Source organism: Gigantopelta aegis, chromosome 6 (genome assembly GCF_016097555.1).
Source record: "Gigantopelta aegis isolate Gae_Host chromosome 6, Gae_host_genome, whole genome shotgun sequence".
Lineage (NCBI taxonomy): Eukaryota > Metazoa > Mollusca > Gastropoda > Neomphalida > Peltospiridae > Gigantopelta > Gigantopelta aegis.
In genome coordinates this window covers 95,132,448-95,151,455 of record NC_054704.1, presented here as the reverse complement: position 1 = coordinate 95,151,455, position 19,008 = coordinate 95,132,448, and the positions used below count along the sequence as shown (strand labels likewise).

Below are 19,008 nucleotides of genomic sequence, written 5' to 3'. Positions count from 1 at the left end.
TGTAGCTGAAACGTATATAACAAAGAAAACATCGTAGTTGAAACGTATATAACACAGAAAACATTGTAGCTGAAACGTATATAACACAGAAAACATTGTAGCTGAAACGTATATAACACAGAAAACATTGTAGCTGAAACGTATATAACAAAGTCCAAACTTTCACTTGTGAATATTCTAAATAGCAGTTAATCATGAATGATGCAAATGTGATTATATACCAACTTTGCATATAAATATTTTAAGATCAGAAGTACAGTCTAGACTATACTGAATGCCATTGAAAATGTACCAGTCAGATTTGTTGTTGTAAAGAAGAAACTTATTAATTGATTTTGTGTAACTGGATGTATTCTGGTAGACAATAAATAATCCAAAACTTGCATACAAGGGTTAGGGTTACATAAATCTCACACATGCGATAGCAATAAGAACTGAAATTTAGGTTATGCATTTTTAATGGAGTTCAGTATATAATAACATACAAGGGATCTTTTATTTGCACCATCCCAGACAGGATAGTATATACCACAGCATTTGATATACCAGTCGTGGTGCACTGGCTGGAATGTGAAATAGCCCTATGGGCCCACTGACAGATAATCGATCCTAGACTCACCACGCATCAACCAAAATTTCGATTCTATTGTATTTAGTCATGCTTCAGAATAATATTTTTTAAATGAGATACAACTTGCATCATCTGAAACGAACCTGGGCTGGAAGACCCCATCAACAAGGAGACTCCGAGGACTCGTGTGTATTTTACGCAGGTCAATTTTCCCACTGGCTTTGAGGTCAATCGTCGCTGCTCCATTGACAGTCAGGTTGAGGGGGAGGCCGCACCCGGTGGGGACGATGAGACTGCTGTCTAGGAACAGAACGCTCTGTGTGAAGGAATAGTCGTGGTTGGCTGACAGGTCGATAAGGAACTTCAGAAAGTTGAAGCCTTTAATTTTATCAACTCCGTGCATGCGTAGGAAAGATAACTCGTTTCCAAACATTCGCATGTATCCCGATGCTTTCAGCTGATCCAAATTCAGTTTTGACTGAAAAGACAGTGAAATAAACTTAATGTACATTTTTATTTGCACTTTTAGGAGGTAGCAAAAAACATTTAAAAACCCAAAAGATAGTATTCTCAGTGTACCTGTGAACATGATTTCAACTGTGAATAGCCATCAAATGGAGCTGGATTTCATAAAGATAAAATGAGTGCTGTAGGAACGATAATGGCTGGGAAACTTACAGTAATAGAGAAATGGACAAGCGGGCAAAGAATGCTCAAGCAAGACAAATAAAAATATTTATTATGGCTGCTGGAATAAAATGACAGAGGTAATGATCTATGGTGTAAGAAAACTTCCAATTAGTTTTAAACAGTTGTAAATACAATAACTTAGTATTAGATATGACCTAAATATCAATAAAAACATATTTGTGGCCATGGGTACAGCATAAATAAAGAGTTCATTCCCTATTCATATTTGCAATATTTATATCAACAAACCTTGGCAGCACTTTTCTTTGTTTTCTTTTCACTAAAATAGCCATACGGTCCTAGGTAGGTTTCCAGCAGATATTCCAAACCTTCCAAACGACCACCAATTTCAAACAGATTGATGGAATTGCCAAAAAGATCCACCGTTATGTTCACCACTGCCGAGCGAGGAACTAGGGACTTTCCAGACCAGATGAGATTACTGTCTGCGAGGGCACCAATGTTGAATTTATCTATGAAGACCGATCCTTCGTAGTTGCGTGAATACTTCATTTTCTCAAGGTCAAACTCTTTGAGGAGGTTTTCGTCTTTGAGGATGGTTTTCAGGTTTTGCTTGTGAGGACTGGATGATTCCATCAGGTTTGTAATGTGAGACCAGACAAACGACCCCACTTGTTTGTCTGTCTCTCGGGTCAAGGTCTGTCTGACAATTTCTATAACGTCATCGTCAGGACACTGCATGGTGGCCAAGTAAGCCTCGATTCTCAGTTCTGAATCCAGAGTCAAATCTGTGAATACATTCAAGACATCCGATCTCTGCAAAAAAATAATATACAGCATGGTTAAATAAGTGATATCTTACCTTAAACATTATTTTATACAAGACAATATTTTTAAATGGTGAGATACTATGCTTACATGAATTACTGTCATGCATCAAATCAGTAAATAGCATTTCTACTATTTTACATGCCGCAATGTCTTGAATGAAAATGTTAGTGAGAAAGAAGTTGGTTTAGTGGCCTTTGAAAACTACTCTAGATGGGAGCCTATATTGGGATTTGAACCCACTACCTATCAGCCTTAACGATGGTTCCTATAAGATATGTAACACACTACATGTAGCTGCAGACCCGATATAGATACAGTGTTCACATACAGTTCCCGATTCATTGCAGACTGTCTGCAACTATGTTCCCATAAAAAGTGTTGTTGGTCCATGATGATCTGTGGTGATCGGCAGTCATCGGTGACTTGTTACAGATTTTAATGTACATGGCAATAAAAATGTTAGATTACGAAAAGTTGGTATAGTGGCATTACACCTCCACTCTGACTGGGAGCCAGTGTTGGGATATGAAGCCAATACATATCATCCTTAAGATTTGTTCCTATAAAATCTGTAACACTTTGCATACAGACCAGATGCAGGTAAGAGTATTCCCATTTATATCAACATCCCTAATTCACTGCAAATCATATGTGGCTATGTACTCATAAAAAATGCTGTTGGTCCATGATGATCTATAGCAGTCTGGAGATCTGCTACTTTGTTACGGCTTTTATGGAAACCAGTCTTTAAACCCAATGATTTAACATTAACTCCACTCAGTACTCACATCTGCTGAGCAGGGTAATCTGCGGTAGGCTTGTACTGCAGAAATCTTCACCTCATCCGGGTTCACCATCATCAGAAAACACTGGCTGATGCTCCTGGTTACCGTAACAACGTGGCCCACGTTGCCGAGAGCTCGCAGCGCCTGAAGAACGCTGGCTACATTGGTGCTGTGAATGAAGCAGCCTGGCTCGATGTGTTTGAGAAGAGTGTTGACGATGTCGATCACAGGCTGGTCATTCTCACACGATGCATGTTGTTTACAATAGTTGTTGACCAGTGTAGATACTGGTAGCATGGACTGTAGGCTGGTTGCCGGGTTGTCAAGTAAAACCTAAAACAAGTCACAAACACTGAAACATTGGATGTAATTACAGTAGTTGTTGACCAGTGTGGATACTGGTAGCATGGACTATAGGCTGGTTGCTGGGTTGTCAAGTAAAACCTAAAACAAGTCACAAACACTGAAACATTGGATGTAATTACAGTAGTTGTTGACCAGTGTGGATGCCGGTAGCATGGACTATAGGCTGGTTGCTGGGTTTGTCGAGTAAAATCTAAAACAAGTCACAAATACAGAAACATTGGATGTTGTTTACAGTAGTTGTTGACCAGTGTGGATGCCGGTAGCATGGACTATAGGCTGGTTGCTGGGTTTGTCGAGTAAAATCTAAAACAAGTCACAAATACAGAAACATTGGATGCTGTTTACAGTAGTTGGCACCATTGACTGTAGGCTGGTTGCTGGGTTGTCGAGTAAATTCTAAAACAAGTAACAAACACTGACACATTGGATGTTGTTTACAGTAGTTGGCACCATGGACTGTAGGCTGGTTGCTGGGTTGTCGAGTAAATTCTAAAACAAGTCACAAACACTGACACATTGGATGTTGTTTACAGTAGTTGGCACTACTGACTGTAGGCTGGTTGCTGGGTTGTCAAGTAAATTCTAAAACAAGTAATGAAAACTGACACATTGGATGTTGTTTACAGTGTAGATGCCAACAGCATCAACTGTAGGCTGGTTGCTGGATTGTCAAGTAAAACCTAAAAGAAGTAATACAACACTGAAACAAGAATTACTGTAAATCACAAAATGTTAGTGAGCATAAAATATTAGCAAATTTAGTGAGGTCATACAAAATGCTAATATTTCATTTAAAGACATAATCAACAGAATGTTTTGAAAAACTTTTGTAAGATTGTTTTGTTGGTGATTAATTTAACACACAACAACGGTTATATGCTATTGATTAAACTGTATGTATAGCAAATCACTATAGGTAGTTAGCAGTTTTCTACTAAATTTAATTGTCTGTAAGCTGCATAACATCACAATGTATCAAAAGTATTCTTTTAGCTGATCCTACAACTTGAGCTTAATTTTGTTTAATGTCTGATATGCAGACCTTGGTAAAGTCTGAAGTTGAAGTTTGTTTTGTGTAACGACAAAACTGAGCATACTGATTTAATAATCATCAGTAATTGGATTTTAAACATTTGGTAGTTTCTGACATATAGTCTTAGATAGGAAATCTGCAACATTTTTCCATAATAGCAAGGGATCTTTTATATGCACCATCATTGGTAAAGTTTGATATTGCCAATATGTCACTTAACTGGATTTTGCTAAATTTTAAGATCGCTAATATTTAATGTCATAATAGATTAAATCTGCCTGGACATATTTTCTGCCGCAATTCAAACAAATCAGCAACAGATACATATATGATGATTTGTTAATTGAAGCTTTACATATTAAGCATATCACAATAACATGAGACTGCTAACCATTTACCTTAGCTTCCATCAATACTTTGTAGCAAGGATCCTGCACAAAGGCGAGGGACATGAGCCACATCTTTGTGACGTGGTCAGAGACCTCTTTACCAATGATCATTTCCTTCAGGACTCGAGTAGCAGACGCCGTACCAGCCATTGGAATCGCGTCCAGAAAAAACTGCCTGGCAAAGATAAACAGATTTCATCAAATTAATTTAACACAAGCAAAACGAAGATGTATGCACATTTCTAAAATGCTTACAGTGAGAAGGTCTATGTTACTGTTTGGAAATTAAAGTTGTGAAAAAGTTTGCACTCTTATTTTTATGGTTTCCTCTCTCAATATCTGTGTGGTCCTTAACCATATGTCTGATGCCATATAACTGTAAATAAAATGTGTTGAGTGCTTCGTTAAATAAACCATTTCCTTCCTTCCTTCTTATTTTTATAGTTTTTAAATTTGATAGGGTTTTGTGAACACAATAAATTGTTTTTCAAATAATCCTAAAACTGAGACTAGACTTGTTACATCCTATTTTGAAAGTATTTCATTCCTGTATTTAACTGCCTGACGTATTATTCTCAGTATTTAATAGTCATTCATTCATGCAACTTATTTTCATGCTTATATTCAACTACAGTTCAAGAATGCTGTCTTGGACTGTTGATTTAATGGTAAATGTTTTTGGTTTATTCAATTTTCCTTGGTGCTCTGTGAGTGGTGGCTGTGCAAGTACATATAAAACATCTTTTATTCCTAACGGAAAAGATGTAACCAGCTGTGGCAAGTTTTCATACTTTATATCAAACTATCATTTGTTATACCTGATTATCTAAATGATAGGATGTTGTTAAAAAAACAAACAAGACACAATTATGAATAAAATGTGTAAACTCTTTCACATACTTTGTCCGTCTGTTGTTTTCCTTGCAGATGGATTTGTCCAAGATCTGTGAGTAGACGTCTCGGATTGTCTCACTGTCCAGGTTCTTCATGATGGAGACGAGCTGGGCGAAGATCCCGGGAACCTCTGGACGGATGTCCTCCGCCGTCGCGGTACAGATCTCGTCCAGTTTGGAGATGAGGCTGTGTCTGTGGTCATCACTCGTCATAAGACGCTCGTGCTCAAACAGCAGGTTCACTCTCTTCAGGACAACGTCTGAAATGATGATACAAAATATAAAAATATGTTTTATAACATATTATCAATGTGCTCTACTAATGTCTTTAAACAAAATAAAAAAACTTTTTTTATAACATATTGTTACCAGGTATGGCAACTAGTCAGAGCCAAGAGAAAAGGTAACTGTGAGGGGTTTGTATATTTATTTCCACTATATTCAAAAATCAACAGTTTTCATAGCTTATTTAGCTGATAGGAAGCTCACACTTCAGTAATATTTTTCTTCATGTTACTACATTTAGAATATTAGTAAACATCTGAAGAGTTCAAATGCAAAAATCAATAAATCCATTTTAGTAATTTTCGGCAAAAGATTGTGTGTTTTTTATGCTTTATATGTAAAACATCAAGTCCGCAATGGGCGATCTTCATTTGAAATAAGTAAAATAAATAAAAGACAGAATTAAAAAAAACTAGTATGAAAATCAGAACGCCTTGAACTAAGTAATAACAGTAGAAGTAGTTTTTTGGATAAAATGGCATTTATCAGTTTTTGCACCTAAACTCTTCATTTGTATATACAGAGCTAAAGTCCAAACATTATACATTACCTTGAGCTACTGAAATGCCATCAAACTGTCCTGTGTTGGTTATTTTCTGAGAAACTTTGGTGACAGCCCCGCTGTTCTCCTTAGAAAATGGTCGAAAGACATGAACCTCCCTACAGGTGGCGCTCTTCAAGAAACCACTTTTATCCAGTTCCTGTTCGCACTCATGGGTGCTCTTCATCAGAGGAAGAGACTGGATTTTCTTAAAAAGATCAGAAGATGTAAATTATTATTTATAACCTAAGTGCTACATATCTTTACCAATATACTTGAAATCAAATTTGGTATGAAGCACACCTTCAGTAATAACCACCTGTTTATATAGGGCATCTCATATATTAATAAAAATGTCCCCTATTTTAACTACTCTGATCAGGTTCTAAATACATGTAACATTTCATCATCTGTATCTTTTTTTCCTCTCTTTGTTAGTTGGTAAAAGACTATATCATAAATTAAGTAACTTCCTCCAATATTTCGGGTGGGGATGGAGTAGGAGATTAGTTGCATTCACAGCACTGAATAATTGAATTTGTTATTACATGAGGTGAACCACTGGAAGACAGTCTCAATACACACATACACAAGGCATACCAAGAACCTCATGCCTTGCACGCATACCTTAAATTATACATGCCTGACAGTGTATGTAGGTCTGATGTTAATGTCCACAACTGATATAATAAAGGCCATGGTGTGTATTCTTCTGTCTGTGGGATGCTGCATATAACAGATCCCTTACTGCTAATTGAATAGAGTAGCCAACTGCTTGGCAGAAGAGGGTTTCCTCTCTCATTTTCTGTGTGGTCTTTAACCATATGACCGACACCATAATTAAATTGTGTTGAGTGTGTCATTAAATAAAAACATTCATTCCTTCCTACCTGTACTCCTATATATCGCAATGAAAAAAAAGAAGTTGTCAGACGTACCGAAGAAGCACTGTAAGGCATAGCATGGATGCTGCTCTGGTAACCATGACGATCATTACAGCCAATAAGATCTTTGGACTTCTTTACTGTAGTTGAATACCAACCACGATTGGTAACCTTGTATTCAGTGAAGCATTCTCCAGTGACATCACTCTGAAATGATATTTCAAAACTAATCAATACATGTATTAATGCATTAAGAAATATCAACATAGACAGTCATTTCTAGTCCAGTCATTGCTCATTATTATTGTTTGGAGTAAACGTTGTAAGGTGTTAGTCATATATTTATTTATTAATTATATTTATATATATGTACATTGTCTATGTATGTTTGTTTCATTTCATTTTTTTTAAGTCAGTTTATTTTATGAAAGGATGGGGAAGGAAAAAATGGACCTTCTTGGGCAAAACACTTTTTATTATTCTAAAAAAAAATGGATGTGATTTCTTTTATCATCCAAAGATGTATATCTTTCTTGTAAACATACAATACCTTTAACAATGCACAATTTTTAGTCAAATCAGAAATCCAGTACTTGGGGGAAATCATGTTGGACTCGCAAAGCTCTTACTTTTATGACATTCGACACTGATGGTCTTTAATATGTCTGATGGTAAAATGTTATTTTAATAAAGTTAACAAGAGTCCTGTACTTTCATAAATGACAATGAATAAACAGATATAAAAGCAATGGCAGTAAAAGTTATTGTTTTTCCAGGTTGTGTCATTTTGGTGTTTGACTTATAGAATAAGCTCAAAGGTTTTCACTGAATTGTACCTTTGGTTTCTCACTGTACAAATGTGTTTAAATATGTTGAAATGATGCACTGTTAACTCAACAAAACAAAATGCAATGTACAGAATTAATTTTCTTATTATGGCATTTTATTTGGTGGTATATGGTATGGCTTGCTGGACTTGCTATCTCTTCCTTCACGGTTATTACAGTACTTTTATTCACTTCAAAATTGTGCACAGCATAAGAACAATTACTACCGAAAGGGAATGAATACATGAATGAATGTTTAACAACACCCCAGCACAAAAAATGCATCGGCTATTGGGTGTCAAACTATGGTAATGCAAAACTAAAATGCTGAAAGGGAAGTCATCAATATTTAATATGGTTTATTTAACTCTTTAAGATATGTATACTTTCTGAACCATCGTACAAAACATCCTGAATTTGTGTCTGGAATTTGTGTAGACCCTACTCAATACACGAAGTCTTGCTTCACATACCTCTTTTGTCTTCTGGTCATGTTCCAAGTTGTCCATTGTGTTCTGTATGGTAGACAGCACACCTCTCTTAAAGTTAAGAACCCACTTTTCTTCATCGTTCACTGGACACAGATTAGGAATTTCGCCGTCATGGAAAGAGAAGCGAAGCGGATTTCTCTCTAAAGACATCTTGAAGTGAGGTGACAGCTGAATCTTTGTTTCTGACGAGTGAACGATCTTCACATGGTGGAGCTGTAGAAATAAAATATGTAAATACATTTACATGCCAGGCGCGGATTCAGGTGGGGGCCCCAAGGGGCCTGTGCCTCCATATATTTGATCAAACAATATGGGCCAAATTTACGAAGTCTGTTTTTCTTAAATGCAGGTGTTTAAGCATTGTTAATGTATGTAGTCTAAAACAGGCTTTGTAAATTTGGCCATATATATATATATATGTATGTATGTATGTATGTATGTATGTATGTATGTATGTATGTATGTATTCAGGAATTTTTTAAAAACTAAAAAAAAAATATTTTCTAATTTTGCCCCAAGGATTCGAAATTGATTTTAAATTGACCGTTGTGATATACAAAATATAACTGTTTTTCGGTCAGTCTTGTTTTAAATTTATTTGGCTAGTACTATGTTTTGTTTACAGCCGGATACGATGTATTTGTTTTTAAAAAAAATTGTTAGGAAAGGGACAACAAACCAACCACTGAAAAATGGACCGGCTTAGAGGCTTAGACGCAGGCTTAGGCGGCGTGTAGTCGGGTGGAGACTAAGATATCCTTGAGACTTGGATTTTTTCTATATGCAATAACCGGACGTGCTGTAATAGGGTTTTTCATAACAGTTTGCAGATTTAAAAACTCCTCCTTCATAAGTTTACCAATATCAACGTTACGTCGACTGTAAATTATTGGAAAAATTATTTTATCTCTTTTTACAGCTTTACCAGATTCAACGTTGATTCCAAACGGCTGTTTTGTCTGTAATGTACGAATCCAGAAGGCCTCTCGTTCAAGTCTCAAGAGGTCTGTTTCGTCTTTTGAACCAAGTATCAGGGGTTGTTCAATTGGAATTGTTTCAAAGTTTTCATCTAACGAATGGTCAGGTAGATTGAAGTGATTGGCGACAGGGGTGTCAACTTCATGCCGAATATCATACTTGTGACAAACTGCTCTAATTCTCAGTTGGTTTTGCATTTGTCCTATGTACTGTTTTTTACATAAATTACAGGTGATTAGATATACTACATTTTTCGAATCACAGTTCATGTCTATTCGAATTTGATATTCAATTTTGGTCTGTTGACTTTTAAAAGTCGACTGCGTTTTAAGTAAGTTGTGAAGTCTACACCTGGTTTTGGCACAAGTAGTAGACGAGCCAGTGCTTATTTGAGGCAATTGGTTATGCTGAAGTTTGTATGGTTTATAGTCTTCAGTTGCCCTAAAGGGATTTTCTAATTCTCGAACAGTTTCAGATTTAATTTTTCTTAAAAACTGTTTTGAATATCCCCTAGGTTTTAAAGCACTAAATAAAAGTGAACAAGCCTCATTGAAATTCTGTTTGTTACTCGAATTTCTGTGAAATCTAATAATCTGAGATTTAACAATGCCTTTAAAGGTGTGGCATGGGTGAAAAGACTTGCAGTGGAGAAGTTGGTGTGTGTCTGTGGGTTTGAAAAACACTTTGTAGTCTAGGTAACCTGATGTTTCAAACTGTGTACCTTTATAAATTGTTACATCCAAAAAGTCAACTGATTTATCTGATATGGTGGCCTTAAATTTGATATTGTCATCCTCTTGATTTAATAGCTCAAAAAAGTTCCAAAATTCTTGTTTAGAATGTGGCCAAATGATAAGTATATCGTCGAGATATCTGAGGTACAAAAGAGGTGTTTTACTCGATTTCTTTAAAGCAGCCTCTTCCCATTCGGCGACATAGATAGATGCAAAGTTTGGACTAAAACGTTTGCCCATAGCACAACCACACACTTGCTGATACATTTCTCCATCAAACTCAAAATCATTTCCTTTTAGGCTTAATTCTAACAGCTCAATAATGTTGTTATCTGGTCTGTTTGGATCTGGGTAGTTATCAAATGCTCTCTTAACTGAATCAATGCCCGCATCAATACCTATGTTGGTGTACATGGAGTCAATATCAAGGGTAACCAAGAATGAATCTTTTGGGATTTTGGTTTTTGATAATTTTGATAGAAGATCTTCAGTGTTTTTCACAAAACTTTCATGTCTATTTGCAATTGGTTTTAAGTGAAAGTCTATGTATATTGAAATATTGTACGATTCTGATCCACAGTCTGAAATGATTGGACGACCGGGTGGTGTGTTAATATCGGTCCATGTATCGACTGGCTTGTGGATTTTTGGAAGTAGATAAAATTTCCGGGTTTGTGATTGTGACCTGGCTTCTAAATATTTTACTTGTTTTTTATTAGTATGTCCCTGATCTTTTAGACATTGAATAATTGCATTGAACTTTTTACAATTCTCAGGCCAAATAGCTTTGTCTAATTTTTTGTAGTACTTTGAATTATTAACAAACATTATCTTATATATAGAAATGAAATCTGAAAAAAACAATGTTTAATTTTCTACCTAAGAACAGAATAGGTCCTGCATCTTATTCTACATAAAGAATATTATTACTGTGTTTCATTGTTAACTATAACAATTTAATACAAAATACAACATATTTTGTGTTAAAATCATTATATTTAACAATAAAATACATTGTTATTATCTCTATTCTAATACTACACTTGTACCACACATTGGTGACCAATTCTTTTGATCTTACCCATGTATAACCAACATTTTGGCATTACTGAATGGCTGAAGAAAGTTATGCCCAGCCCACATAACACATTCACTAACATTAGTAATAGTTATAATATAAATCTGTAAAAATAAAATAATAATTTTTTTCAAAAGAAAAAACTAAAATTAAATATCAAATAGTTTTGCTTCACTTTCCATTATTACATTAGGCTACTGATCCGATGCAACATTCAAAGCATGTCCTGAACCCCTCTCCCAACAGGTTCAGACCCACAAATACATGTATTTTTATCTACAGACATTCACTCCCCACCCCTACATATTTAACTGAAACATTGTTGAAAGGGGGTGCTGTCAGGTTTCTTCTTGTACCATGTGTAATAGTGGTTAATATGTGAAATTATCAATGTAATGGTATTTAACGTCAAACATAAGATTACTGTGGTAGCCCGAGTACTCTGATGGTAAAAGAGCTGGACAGACATTTGGACAGTTATCAACGCTCATACCATCAGAGACCAATGTATATAAATTCTGCCCTATCACTGCCTACCAAACGGTAGTCAAAGATTCACGCTCTAATACAACAACAATCCTTTGTTTGACGTCAAATACCTTTACACTGATAATTTTTTAGCTCCCTGATAAAAAACAAATCACATATTAATCACTAATGCACACACTACAGGAAGAAACCCATCAGCAAATATTTATTTAACCAGGCAGAACATTACTGAGGGTGTTGTCGGGTCAACTCAGTGGTAAGCAAAAATCCCGTTTTCATTATAAACCTACATCTCCAACTGAGAGAGCGATATTCATTTAGCTCTCGAACAGCAGTGTTCAGGTTAGCTGTCTTGTTTGAATCATAATAATATGTAGGGCCTCAGTAGTAGCAAATGTGTGTTACTTGGACTAGGGCCACAACTCTTAAACCACGATGGAAATGCTTTTACAAATTGTAACTTAAGACCATTTCCATCATTCCATATTCACATTGTGCACATTGGTATAACAAAGGCCGTGGTTTGTGCTATCCTGTGTGAGATGGTGCATATAAAAGATCCCTTGCTACTATTGGAAAAATGTAGCGGGTTTTCTCTCAAAGACTATATGTCAAAATTTAGCCGATGATTAATAAATCAATGTGCTCTAGTGTTGTCGTTAAACAAAATAAACTTTAATATAATTGTACAATTTGTAGTCCCAAAAGTTATGTTCTAGAAAAAAATTTGGTACCTGCTGGTAACAAAATGTCAAAAATTAAAATGGTACATTCCAAAAAAAAAAAAAAAATTATGCAAATTATACACATCAATGTTGACCATAAACATAATGTAAAACGCGGAATTAAGACACAATCGAAAACACCACGCATGAGGCTAAGCGACAGCAGAATGAGTCCTCGAAATAATTATTGTTTTAAATTATGGCTACCGATGACGGCGTACATAAATCACCAGATTTAATTCGAAAAATAACCAATAAAAAACCAGGATTGTATGTCAGCTGTATTTATTTTTTTTATTTTTTATTTTTTTAAATAATAAGAAGAAAAGCATACGAGTTTGAAATATTGCCACTCTTTACTTCAAGGGGTCCGAGAAGGGAAGTAACTCTCATTAAATTTCAGTATACAGAGGTAACACACTACATCATATGGTATTCAATTCATGATACTGGAATAAACCCTCGTTTTACACCACTATCACGGGAGTAACTCTACCCACATCCCTCATGTCAACACTGCATAATCTAACAATCTGAAATCAATTCTAATGCCAATAAAATTAAATTAAAATTGGGCACCCGATCTTTTGAATGAAACTAAATTCGTTCAGGTCTACTGATTAGCGTTTTTGACCCAGTAATTGCAGTGTTGCCATGAACATGTGTAGTGTGCACAAATATAAGTCATACTGTAAATATATATAGGACATCTAGCTCAGATTGCATCAGTGTTACCTTTAATGCCTTTTAATACCTTTTAATACAGGAGTTATTAATGTGAGGTGCAATTAAAAAAGTGTGAATTTGCCAGAATGTAAATTTTCTATACATTTTTAATAAATGCCTTCAATGATAAGGATAGTTGGACATTTTCAGTGGCTTGGAAAGATTGCACGCGCGCACGCGAAGAGGTGCACGCACAGAGAGAGAGAGAGAGAGAGAGAGAGAGAGAGAGAGAGAGAGAGAGAGAGAGAGAGAGAGAGAGAGAGGGGGGGAGGAAATGTTTTATTTAACGACGCACTCAACACATTTTATTTACGGTTATATGGCGTCAGACATATGGTTATGGACCACACAGATATTGGAGGAAACCCGCTGTCGCCACTTCCTGGGCTACTCTTTTCGATTGGCAGCAAGGGATCTTTTATATGCACCATCCCATAGACAGGATAGCACATACCACGGCCTTTGGTGTACCAGTTGTGGTGCACTGGCTGGAGAGAGAGAGAGAGAGAGAGAGAGAGAGAGAGAGAGAGAGAGAGAGAGAGAGAGACAGACAGACAGACAGACAGAGACAGACAGACAGAGAGACAGACAGAGAGAGAGAGAGCGTCAGACACACTTCTAGAGATTAGCGATAGGGAGGGGGAGGCGGGAGCCGCCTTCACACATTCCACCCACTGTGTTGGCGGCTGTGTCTCACCGTCATGGCTAAGTCACACTTGGACAAGACCTCGATGTTGACGACGGCCGCTATCTCGAGCGTCGCCGAATCTTCGTAGGCGTTTTCCATCGTCGTCTCCACCTGCACGGAGTAGTCGTGCTGGTACGTCGTGCCCGGCGTGTACTGGAACTTGACGTTCTCTGGAGAAACAAGTTAAACATGAGTACAGGTTTGCGAAATGTTTGGCGTGCATCTATTAGAACACTTTTTTATAAATAGAGAATAATATATGAGTGGCTGTTAGATACCATTTATCTCACTACTCGTTATTTAAAAACATGTCAAACTCGCTTTCGCTCGTTAGATACATTTTAAAACGACTCGTTGTGAGATACATGGTATCTAACGGCCACTCATGTATTATTCTCTATTTATCGAATGCTCAGACATAGATCCTACTGGCTCGGATAAATAATGCACTGCGCCACAATTTCTTCATGGGGACGAATACGTTTTAGCCATCTAAAGGGATTTACTTTTGTTCATTTATATGGCTTAAATAGCATACTACATGCATACTGTAGACAGGTTTTGTGTGTGTGTGGGGGGGGGGGGGGGGGGGGGGGGGGGGTATTTTGTTTTATTATAGTACTGCAGTGATAAAATTTATACAGGCAAAACAACATATGTAGAGTCTAAAATACAAAGATGTGATAATGCAGTAATTAGTCATTACCAACCTGGACAGTATATCGCACAGGACATGTCGTTATCAAACCCGTCATGTTGAATGTTAATGGGACCTGAAAATAAAATAAGTATACATACCATAGTAATATATGTATATGTGTATATAACGTTATATTTGTAGAATTTTACAGACAATGCGTGTATATTAGTAGCCATGATGTTTGACAAATCTTACAGTGCTATTTGTGTATGTTTGTGACATTTAGCTATGTATCATGAAACAATTCTGATTCAAGTCTCTGCTGTTCTTTTATTTATGGAGTTTTAAAATAGGTGATCAAATTGTATTTCAACAAGTTATATTTATAACGTTGCAACAATGGTAGCATTAATTTTGTGGAAGAAAAAATGTAGTGTGTATCAATTTAAAGCCATATACTCTGTTATTTTTTAACGCATTTACTTACAAGTACCTTTTAAATATGGGTTAATAAACATACGTAACTGATTATTATATCAACACATTTGAAGCGTCATCATTGGAGGGTTTGGTAGTGCGAACGAACCTCTTTTTCGACAATGTTTTCCTTTTTCCCTGGACTTCTTATTATTTAAATGTTAATTACAAAAACGAACACCTTTCAAAACCCTGGTGATGCTCATGCACAACGTAGCCCAATGGTAAAGCGCTCGCTCGGTTTGGGATCAATCCCCGTCGGTGGGCCCATTGGGGGTTTTCACGTTCCAGCCAGTGCACCACGACCAGTATATCAAAGGCCGTGGTATGTGCTATCCTGTCTGAGGGAAAGTGCATATAAAAGATCCTGTGCTGCATTAGGAAAGATGTAAGGGTTTTCTCTAAGGACTACGAGTCAGAATTACCAAATGTTTGACATCCAATAGCCGATAATTGATTAATCAATGTGCTCTAGTTGTGTCGTTAAACAAAACAAACAAACTTCTTCTCATGCATGATCATGGTAATAAACTAGGAGTTTTAATGAATTTAAATATATAGCTTCCAAACAAATGCATGTAATATGCTGGTATGTAGAGAACGTTATAATTTTATAGTTTTATTCACACAGTTTTAACAGATGTGTACTTACCAGCATCTGTTCTAGCCACAAGTGCTAAAAGCACAACACACTTTGTCCACATCACTCCACTCTAACATTTGGTGTTTGTATCTTGTCATATCGTCCACTATATTTATATAAGGGTCACCATCTTCGGGTGGACACGGGTCAAGAGAGCACGGACAAATCTTATCTCCGACTCTGATTACAAATCTTGAATGGACATTCAGGTGGGGGTTGTGGGGTTAATGGGAACGAAAGGTGGCACAGGGGGTAATGTAGCGGTGGTCATTAACACCTACCTATCAGGCCCGTAGACAAGAACAGGGGTCGAGGGTGACTGCTCCCTTCTCCACGTATGGACCAAATGGGTTTGCTGTTGATGATGCTGCTGTTGTTGTTGATGTTTCTTGTTGTTGGGTTTTTTTGGGGGGAGGTTGGGGGGTATTGGGGGTAGGGTTTGGGTGGAGGCTTCTATAGGTATAAACAAAACAAACATAAGCGTACGAGATAGGGGCGGGGGTGCAACTGCCCCCTAGTGCTGGAGCAAAACCTCAAATTCGGGCAAAAATAATACAGATCGATATTCGGGCGAAATGTGCTAATCTCATACCCTTTTACAATGTATTTCCATCATTCTACCCTCAAAATTAGTTGTAATCCATGTGAAAATGCTTAGTGATTCGTTATATTGTTTGGTAATAATTCGGGCAAAAGCCAGCTTGACCCTCTACAAAAAAATGGGAGTCCGTACACCTATGAAAACAAACCTTTAAAATGCTATCCAAAACATTGATGGTTTGTTCTCCAAATATCAGTGAATCGCGTTTGAAATCCTTTAAGATTAAAACATTTACTTGTGCCCCCCAGCTAGCGATAGATTGTACTCTGTTTAGATATGGGTATGTAAATATTAAGTCAAACTACTATTTCAGTGTTACTAGTATTACATATCGTAGTCAAGTGTTCGTGTTGATCGTCAGAAGGTTAGTTCCACTTTACTTTTATTTACTTTTCAGTGCATCTTACAATATTTGTGCAAATAGGAAGGAAGAAAGGAAATATTAATATTAATATTTCCTTCCTTCCTTCCTTCCTATTTGCACAAATATTGTAAGATGCACTGAAAAGTAAATAAAAGTAATTTAACGACGCACTCAACACATTTTATTTACGGTTATATGGCGTCAGACATATGATTAAAGACCACACAGATATATAGAGAGGAAACCCGCTGTCGACACTTCAAGGGCTACTCTTTTTTAGTAACAGCAAGAAATATTTTATATGCACCATCCCACAGACAGGATAGTACAAACCACGGCCTTTGTTACACCAGTTGTGGAGCACTGGCTGGAACGAGATATAGCCCAATGGGGTCACCGACAGGGATCAATCCTAAATCGACCGCGCATCAAGCGAGCGCTTTACCACTGGGCTACGTCCCGCGCTTGTGCAAATAATACAAATTAACAGAAAATGGTATAATCAAAATAGGCTAGTGCTTAAAATTACCAAATTACAATATATCGTGGCCTACAGTATCCTTATTTAGGCCTCGATTACGCAAATTTAATAACTGCGAATGAATATTCCGTGTGTGCCCTTTGGACCTGTTTTCTTAGTTACTTTACAGAATAATGTAATGCAGTGTAACATGTACATCTTCGTTCATTGTTGTTCTTACACGGAGGGGTCACGAGAATACGTTATCTAAGTTCATGATACCCCCACTATCAACACCACTGCTAACATTTAGCATATTCTGTGAGCGACTATTACATGATATAAACATGAGATATAGGCCTCACGTGTTTAATGAGAACATCACATTTTATAATAATTCAAGTATTATGAACATAATGTGCTTATTGTGTAAAGAAAGAAAGAAATGTTTTATTTAACGACGCACTCAACACATTTTATTTACGGTTATATGGCGTCAGACATATGGTTAAGGACCACACAGATTTTGAGAGGAAACCCGCTGTCGCCACTACATGGGCTACTCTTCCGATTAGCAGCAAGGGATCTTTTATTTGCGCTTCCCACAGGCAAGATAGCACAAACCATGGCCTTTGTTGAACCAGTTAGGGATCACTGGTCGGTGCAAGTGGTTTACACCTACCCATTGAGCCTTGCGGAGCACTCACTCAGGGTTTGGAGTCGGTATCTGGATTAAAAATCCCATGCCTCGACTGGGATCCGAACCCAGTACCTACCAGCCTGTAGACCGATGGCCTGCCACGACGCCACCGAGGCCGGTATATTGTGTAAAGATGAAAGTTTGATTTTGTTTAACGACACCACTAAAGTATATTGATTTATTAATCATTGGCTATTGGGTGTCGACCATTTGGTAATTTCAGGCCCATTTTTTATTTCGGGACTTTAAAATGTCTTTATAATGCCATTACGGAAACCTGACGATAGAACAACCATAAAACTGAGCCCCCCCCCCCCCCCCCCTTTGAAAATCCGTCTTACGGGCCTGAATTTTGACATATAGTCTTAGAGAGGAAACCCGCTATATTTTCCATTAGTAGCATGGGATCTTTTATATGCACCATCCCACAGATAGGACAGCACATACCATGGGCTTTGATATACATATACCAGTCGGCTATCGATCCTAAACCGACCGCGCATCGTGGGAGCGTTTTACCGTCGACATATCGCGTAAGAATTGTTCCTATGAATACTGCACTAACCGTAGTCTGTACATAATCAGTGCACATGTGATTCCAGATGGTTTTATACTCCGATTTTTTTCAGGTTCAAATGTTGCCAGAATCTGGACTGCCTAATGATGGCCATTGGCGTAACTAAGGTTTTATACTGGGGAGTATACATTGGAGGGTGCGGGGAACACGGTCTTTTACATGTGCTATGGGGCGGCTGGCAAATATAAAATGTAGTACGGGGGGGGTGTGACTGAGGGAGGGGGGTCATGGCCTTTGATATCAGTCTTGTGGCACTGGACTCCAGGCGGAAGCCAGTATTGGAATGCGAACAAGAAAGCACCTACCAACCATATGGCGGATACCGAACCACAACACCACCCATTTAACTTGTAGTGTCAGGACTCGTGCTGTCGGTAGCCAAATTAGTCGTTGGCTAGTTTTTACAAAAAATTGCTAATAAAATTTGAAAGTGCCTAAAATTTTGGAAAAACCATTTTCTATCTTCCGATGTGAACGAACGGTTACATAATCCATCCGACAACCTAAACTAAGATTAGTACTACTACTACTAATGTGTTATCATAAAGGAAAAGCAAGGACTATGTATGTGTATCAAATCA

General features: G+C 37.2%; 1 protein-coding gene across 1 annotated transcript; it reads right to left on the bottom strand.

Moving 5' to 3' along the window:
* Positions 1-656: 656 nt before the first annotated feature.
* Positions 657-15,786, bottom strand: LOC121374804 (apolipophorins-like). The gene is made up of 11 exons (XM_041501916.1): positions 15,735-15,786; positions 14,676-14,738; positions 13,975-14,135; positions 8,530-8,760; positions 7,284-7,436; positions 6,355-6,553; positions 5,527-5,779; positions 4,636-4,801; positions 2,842-3,171; positions 1,511-2,038; positions 657-1,049 (listed from the first exon to the last, which is right to left on the bottom strand). Exons 1-11 carry the CDS (start codon positions 15,784-15,786, stop codon positions 657-659), a joined length of 2,529 nt encoding a protein of 842 aa, XP_041357850.1.
* Positions 15,787-19,008: the final 3,222 nt, after the last annotated feature.

Coding starts and splice junctions, on each gene's coding strand:
- LOC121374804 (XM_041501916.1), bottom strand. CDS start 15,786: ATGTGGACAAAGTGTGTTGTGCTTTTAGCACTTGTGGCTAGAACAGAT. Junction 14,136..14,675: donor CTGTGCGATATACTGTCCAG/GTTGGTAATGAC, acceptor TTGTTTCTCCAG/AGAACGTCAAGTTCCAGTAC. Junction 8,761..13,974: donor AGTGTGACTTAGCCATGACG/GTGAGACACAGC, acceptor TTATTTCTACAG/CTCCACCATGTGAAGATCGT.